We start from the raw sequence: 8,247 nt of genomic DNA on the forward strand, positions 1-8,247 counted from the left end.
TAAGCTTTATATTGGTATACATATAAGTTTAATCGGTTACTTAAAACCGGTTCAAAAATCGGTTTTAATGTCGGAATATCCGGTTCAAAAATTAAGATAACCGGATCTATCCTCCAAGAAAATTTGTTATTAACGTGTTCATCATTACAGTAGCTATTTGTGGTAAATATTTCAGAAGCACCCCAGATGTCTACATAAGCAATAACCAATGGTTATGTCTGCATACCAATAAATAACCAATGACGAATATACAGAAAAACAAAACGTAGTTTGTTTCTGAACCAAAACCGATTAAATGTCAAAAAAGACAATGAAAACAGGACAAAATCGATTAGTTGTCAAAGAGAACCGTACCTAAAATCTTCTGAGCAACATTTTTGTAGAATATTTGGATGCTGAGAAATCTCATCTTGTGGTACTTTCACTATGGTTCAAGAAATAAAGGACGAAAAGGACATGAAAGGCATTGAGCTAGAAGAATGAAATGTTCTACAAAAAGATTCGCCAATCAATTTGACTGAAGACATGTCACCTCAAATTGAAGCTACAACAACGCCAAACAGAGATTTGGAGCTATTTTCCCAAGTATTATAGGGAAAAAATCAAAAACTTCAACGCGCGATATCTCAGAAACTTGACCTATGGCGAAAATTTCCTTTTGGGTTCTTAGTATACCCATCAAGGGCTTTCATCTCCAAAAGAAATTTTCCACCCCCAAAAATGCTGCTGCACAGTGTTATCCGATCATCACCTTCTTTCCCTCCGGGGCCTTCATCAACACCCAACATTTGGTGACGATCGGATTAAAATTGCGACCTCTAGCGTGATTACAAGGTTTAGATGGACAGACGGACGGACGGGCACACATATCCAGATCAACTCAGCTCGTCGAGACATTCATTTTTGTATATACATATGTATGGGTCTACGACCATTATTTCGATGCGTTAAAAACTTTTTGGCCAAAACCAACTTATAATACCCTCCCCACATAGTTGTGTAGGGTATAATGAAAATTTTGTTGGTTATACCGATCCCAGCTAAAATTTGGATCCGTTAAAAATCTGTTGGTGGTGCACATGTATGCATTTAAACAACGCTTAATATTTGTATGTGTGGCATAGTGTGTTCGGCTACAAATCAGAAGTTCGCATAATCAAATCCAGCAGGGAGCAAAATAAAATAAACTAAAATAATACATAATAAAATAAAAATATGAAGTTTGTTTAAATTGAAAACAAATTCCACCGTTCTAAAAATAGAACATATTTTTTAGCTTATTTTTCAATTTATAGTGACCATAGAATAACCAGTTATTTTAGTTGTTATAGAATAACAGTTATTCAGGTCGACGTGTCCTTGTTAAAATAATGGGTTTGTAGGTTGTTACGGCTAACCAACAAGTACTATAAAAAGCCATTATTTAGTAATGTTTTGCTGGGTTATAATTAAAGTAACGGTGCTTATAAGATGACCGCTTTTCGTTAAAAAATACTCAACATCGCCAGGAAATTAGTTTTGTATGTTATCCCGAGTTATTGACTGCCGTATTCAAATATGCTTAGAAGATATTGTATTTGCATTACAGTTCCATAGAACAATCGGATTTGTTTAAGAACCTTTTTATACCCTCCACCATAGGATGGGGGGTATATTAAGTTTGTCATTCCGTTTGTAACTACTCGAAATAATCATTGTAGACCCCACAAACTATAAATATTCTTGATTAGCGTGCATTTCTACATCGATCTTGAATTATCTGTTAACGCGCGGTTTAATATTTTTCTGCCACTACGGACGATTTTGGACCACTCTCACGACCTTCGTTTTTTGGCTAGATTGTTTGGAATTGAATTCATTAAACCAGTTTTTCATAGTGCTATAGGATGACCCTTTATCAACATACAAAGATTAATTAATTTAATTAATCAAGCTATATGACCTAGGGAGATTACATTGAAAAATTGGTATCTAGCGAAGTCCTACACAAACATCAACCGCTATGCGACGATCGTTTCGTTAACTGGTTAGGTTAACATCATCAGGCATATTAGATGTTGTTGTTGCTAGACAATTTTTGCCATTTGGAGCTCCTATTTATACATCCAAGGTTGCAAATTTGTGAATTTCAAATTGAAGATTTTTATTTGCACTTGCCCCCTTCTATTCTAGAAATCAATTTTTCATATTACAGTTGATAGCTTTTTTCCATCATACTGTAGTATGTCTTTCACACCGAAAGATTTTAAATGGCTTGTGGTTCAGAACCATAAGACGTCAGCAACATTGTTTGTTAGTTGGCGACGACCCAGGTTCTAATCCCAGCCGGGCTCAGCTCAATTTTTATTTTTAAGTTTTGCCTTTTTAGGGCGAAGGCCATCATTTGTGAGATTTTTAATTAATTTAATTAATCGAGCTATATGACCTAAGGAGATTACATTGAAAAATTGATATCTAGCGAAGTCCTACACACACATCAACCGCTATGCAGTGCATTCTTGCCGTGATTGTCCACCTCGAAAGTTGTGAAAAAATGATCGGACGAAAATGTTCACAATAAATTCCATTTGTTTTGCGACCGCTGGGAAATTCAAACTATGGGTAGTTCGCTCAAAAATGTAGAGAAAACAAACAAAAAAACTAAAATCTGGAGGTAGCGTAATATAAAATATGGACACACGTTTGAAATTTTTGTGGGAGGAATTTTGCGAGCACTTTGAATTTCAAGTTTCAAATTTACAATTGCAGATAGTTCGGTCAATAAATATAGCGAAAACCCTCAATATACCTCAAATCGGTTGGTACCTTTATATTGGGACTAAGCCAAAGTTTTTGGGGAGAGGTTTTGCGACCAATGGTATATACCATTTTGTTTATGTCGTGTGGCTCCAAAGTTTTTTTTTCAGTTATAAACCTGCTTACAGTGTCTTTACAACATTGTCCAAAGTGCTGATAAATAAATAGGTGAGGACTTTTTATCGAATCACTTTATAATTAAGATTTTATTGTAGTTTTAGGTAAAAACTCATTAAAATATTCTAAAGGAATACAAAATACATCGGAAAAAAAGTAAACAATTTTTAACTATAATAAATTGATTTTAGCGTTATTTTTGTATATTTTGCCCATTTGCAAACAGATTTTAATTTGAATGTCATATTAGTTGCAAAAAACATGAAAAACACCGACTGATTGCTCAATTCTTTTTTTAATTTAATATATGCATATTATTTTTTGTTGACCTACTGTTGATTCAGCGCAAAACCCCAACCCGATTCCGCTGTAACCCAGCAGATCACAAAATAGATACATACATGACTTTATTACGGTTCATGTGAAAATTTTTTGCACGCACAGTGGAAAATTATGCGGTAATAACAATGAGTTTTTGTTTGTTACCCAGAAAAAAAACCAAACGTTCGCTTGTAGACAAATATTGATAGGTAAAAAAATAAGAAACAGCCATAAATTAATTATATGTACATGAATTTAGAATATTTATGAAAACAAACATAACATCGCCACACAAAAACATTGGCAAATTTCACAAAATTTGCATTCAAAAAATCTTCCAGTGTTTTCATTGAAAAACCATTTTCATTTTTTTTCTAAGTCAATACTGCAAAAAATTCAAATGATTGCTTGTTCAACATAACTGAATTTTAAAATGAAATATTGCAGATAAATTATTTTTTAATTAAACATAACGAATATTTAATAGAAAGTAAATATTCCCTCAAACACACACACGTGTCACACATATGCATACACACATAGTATCTATGATAAAATCAATGATTTGAGATAAAGACCAACAACAGTTAATATCAATTTTTTTGTACTTCTCTTGCAGAGATGAAACACTGGAGGCATTAAGCGATGCCCAGGTAGTTGCCCCTGCTGCTCAAACAGTTGACTTGCATTCAGCCGACCATAGAAATTCCTACTTGTATGTGTTTGACTATCAAACACGTTACGGCGATTATCCTCAGGTGAGTTCACAGTCTCATCAAAGCACAAAAACATTTCCCAATAAGTCCCCCGACCCAATTCATCATTTGAAAAAGTAATCATCTGCCTGTTAAGCCGAATCCCCAATGATATGTTCCAATGCTTCATGTTGTTTACTTTGCATCTGTTTTTGTGTTGTTTCGTATAGCGTCAAGGTTGTATACATGGTGAGGATTTGCCATACATATTTGGTGCACCCCTTGTAGGAGGATTCAATCATTTCACACGCAATTATACTAAGACCGAAGTAAGCCTCTCAGAGATTGTTATGCTTTACTGGTCGAATTTCGTAAGAACAGGGTAAGTTTCCGTTTGAAGAGTAACAAATTTCCTAATATGAATCTGTCAAAATCCTCATAAAACTCTTAACATTGAACTGTTTTTTGCCAATTTTCTTTTTCATAGAAATCCCAATGAACAAATGGAAAGTGACCATGGCAGTCGTCAAGAACGTAGCCGTTACAAGACCATTGATTGGACAGCATATGAAAGTGTACACAAAAAGTATTTGAATTTTGGTAAGTTCATGATTCACCTCAGCCACTCGACATCATACATTTCCTATGGCTATTGTTATCAACATTGACTTGTAATGACTTGATTTTGTTGTTCTCTGTTCCTCTTCTTGTTTTGATTAGACACAAAACCAAAATTGAAAAATCACTATCGTGCCCATCGATTGTCGTTTTGGCTTAATCTCATACCGGACCTTCATAAGCCGGGCGGTGATAATGTACCACCCTCACATCACCAACTCAGCGACGATGACGATATGGACAATAACATTGCTGGCGAGGCAGCTGTTAAGCCCTTGAATCCACCCTACTCACCCAGTATAGGAAATGCAGCCCTGGGCAATTTTAGCATATTTACCAATCAAGTGTTCTCCCTGCTTAATCTTAGTTCACCTTCGTCTTCATTACAACGCAATGGCACCAGATATCCTGGGAGCAAACTCTATCCCGAAGATATGATGGATGGTGATGGTCATGGCGGCAGTCAGAGCTCACAAGAAAGTGATGGATTTGCTGCCTATTCCACAGCCTTGAGTGTGACAATTGCCATTGGTTGTAGTTTGCTTATATTGAATGTCCTTATTTTCGCCGGAGTCTATTATCAGCGTGACAAGACACGTCTCAACGAACCAAGGTCACAAAGTAAACTGAAACGCCAAGAAAGTGGACAAATGCCCAATAATATTTGTGGAGATTTGGAGACGCTAACAATTCACACGAAAAGTGATCCAGCCACCATACTCTCGCACCACCATGCTCTGCAGCATCATCAATTACCACCGCCAGAATTTGCTGATCTACCACATCGGGCCCCACCTCCACCAAAACACCTCAAGTCAATGCAACAGGATCCGGGTGGAGGTGGAAGTGTGGGTATGGCCAACAATACCAATGCCCAAAGTGCCACAATAATGGGACTTTTACCACCGCATGCCTTACAAGTCATGGGTAATCAGTGTGGAACACTAACTAAAAAAAGTTGTATGAAACAATCCGCAATGCAGCAGCAGCAACAACAACAGCAGCAACAACAACAACAGCAGCAACAGCAACAAGTACAACAGAACCAACAACAGATGATTGTAACACATCAACATCAGCTGCAGAATCCTCACAATCAAACAATGACCACATCGTTGACGGGGGGTGGTATGGGCGGCCCTGGTTCCGGCAATGGTCCACCTCCTGTACCACCTACAGTTACTGTGACCACAGCACAATCGATGCAACAACATCCCTTGGCCCAGTCTCAACCTCATCCTCTAATGGATGAGTTAAGAGTGTGACATTAATTAACCGTACGTTTCAAATGTGATCTCTAAGGGTTATCATAATGACCTCTTTCAAACATTTCTCCCTTTATCTATCCACTTCCCTCTCTCACTGTATCCCACTCCTAGTCCCAAAAGAGATTACATGGTGTTGCGTGCGCTATCAAAAATGAAATGCTACAAAAGGTATGAAAACTTAGAGCATACAAAAGGTCTTGGCTAAAGCAAGCCAAACAAACAAAGAAAAAGAAAGAAACTAGAAAAAATTTAAAAACATGGAAACTTCTTAAATGTTAAACTATTTTCTGTTGTTTTTTCATTCAAAAACCGAAATATTTCTAAGTTTTGTTAATGTTTTTATGAATGATACTGTTGTTTCGTCTATAGCAAAATCTGTGTACATAGTTATCAAATGAGAAAACATCTATGGTCTAGTTTAACGTGCAGATTAAGTTCTCATCTAGTCATAAATGTAAGTAAGTGTTAGTTAATTACGATAAATAAATAAAAAACAATATACGCATTAAGAAATATCCTTTTTGCCATTAGGACCAACAAATAACTAATTTTGAAATGATTTTTTTGTGTTTTTATATTTAATTATATATTTTTTTTAATTTATACATATTTTTGGTTCTGTAGCAAAATAAAAATAAATAAGGGCTTCTTTTTATTATATTTCATTACATCCCTAAGTAACACGTTTTTTTCCAATCGAATTTTCATCAACATAATGAAACACTCCTCATCCGCTTTATTAAAGTGCGAGGAAGGCCCATGTTCGATAGTTTCTCATCCCAACTTTAAATAACTTTACGAATCCAGTACAAGGAAAAAGGTACATTAGGCTAGATTGGCTACAATAGGCGGAGATCAGTAAAGTAGAACCTCGATAATTCGTAATCCAAGGGACCGGCAATTTTATAAGACTTATCGAGGATTTCGAATTAACGAAAATGCGAAGGAAATGGCTTCAAAGGACCGAAAATTTATACGAATTATCGAAATTTTCGATTTACCGAGGTACGAATTATCGCGATTCTACTGTAGTTTTAGAAACGAATCTATCTCTCAAAACCTCAATTACTCCAATATTTTGTTGGTGTCCAAAACTAATAGAGCTTATTTTTCTGAAATATACAAGGTGGCGCAAAAGTAATCTTCCGAAGTTTTTTGGCTGTAATTAAAAAAAAAAAACAAGTAAAAAAGTATCAGTCAGCATTGCTGACAAAGATATACCCTCAGCCTGTGAATATTGAAACAATTTTCTCCCAAAAAAAACCTATGTATTTAGGAGGTTTTAAAAATTTTGGATGTATGAAACGACAAAAATGTTGATTAGGCTTAAAGATCAAAAGTTTTGGGGAGGAGATACTTAAAGGAATGGATCGACATTGACCATTATGGAAGTGGATCTCCAACCACTACATATAGAGGGTTTTTACAACCTTCGGGCTGTTTGCTCAAGAAGTATGGACTTGCCCCTGAAAAAAATTTTGCAGCGAATGCAAGTTGCTTCAACAAAAAACAATGTGATTCGATTGTAGGTCTTAAAGTTAACTTATCTGAAATTTTGTGTGGGAGGTACAGGATGGAGTGGAAAAATATAGTCCATATTTGAACCTGATCTATATCTGGTATATATATTAGGATGTGTAAAGTATGGACCAATTCGGCCACTCCCTTCAAGAGTTACCGTACGAACGATTTTTCCGAACATTTTTGAACTTGTCTTTAAGAGCTGAAAGAGTCTGAGGCTTCTTGACATAAACCCGCGACTTCAAAAAACCCCACAAAAAGAAGTCTGGAGCGCCTCATCACTCAGGATTATTTTTGATGAAAAATCATCTTCCTCTTGGTAGTGATTAAGGATGGATTGATCGTATGTTGGACGCGATTGGTCAGCGTTTAACAGCTGATGCACCGTCTGGACTTTGTACGGAAACATCTTCAAATATCGTACCAAAATTCGCTGTAAAGACCGTCAACTGATACCCATTTGCGTGGCACGTCGTCTAGTCTATGTCGAGGGCGCTTCCGTGACATCCTCGGCTACAGCAGCAATATTCTCTGCAGAACGGATACTCCGGGGTCTGCCATGCCTGGCAGCATCTCGTGTTGTGCCAGTCTCTTCGAAGCGAGCGGCTAAACGTCTGCGACGAAATTCACGTTGTGCTTAAGTCACCGACCGATTATTGGTCAAATAAATAGTCACCAATATTCCGCGTTCTGGAGCAGTGTACCGTAACATTGTTTACCAACGTGTATTTCGCATGTGTTTACTACACAAATGTCAAAACAGAACTGACATTAGGGGCCAATCGCAAAAATTATAGCATTTTCTGATAGGAGGATTACTTTTGCGCCACCTTGTAGTTATGGCAATATTAAAACGCTTTTTAGCAGTTTTAAACCTGGAAGAGTGTAAGTAAGGAAAGTATCAGTCAGCT

The 8,247-nt window shown here is 36.5% G+C and overlaps 1 protein-coding gene across 1 annotated transcript in view; it reads left to right on the plus strand.

The window, feature by feature from the left end:
• Nlg3 (Neuroligin 3) overlaps positions 1-5,934 on the plus strand; it is a 370,712-nt gene extending 364,778 nt beyond the window's left edge. Inside the window, exons 10-13 of the mRNA XM_073964459.1 lie at positions 3,854-3,992; positions 4,160-4,311; positions 4,417-4,529; positions 4,650-5,934. Of these exons, the coding sequence (XP_073820560.1) occupies positions 3,854-3,992; positions 4,160-4,311; positions 4,417-4,529; positions 4,650-5,812 (1,567 nt within the window). The 3' untranslated portion in view covers positions 5,813-5,934. The remainder of the gene's footprint in view (positions 1-3,853; positions 3,993-4,159; positions 4,312-4,416; positions 4,530-4,649) is intronic.
• Positions 5,935-8,247: the final 2,313 nt, after the last annotated feature.

The sequence above is a fragment of the Musca autumnalis genome, unplaced genomic scaffold (assembly GCF_047663935.1).
Source record: "Musca autumnalis isolate F117 unplaced genomic scaffold, ASM4766393v1 scaffold_1, whole genome shotgun sequence".
NCBI lineage: Eukaryota > Metazoa > Arthropoda > Insecta > Diptera > Muscidae > Musca > Musca autumnalis.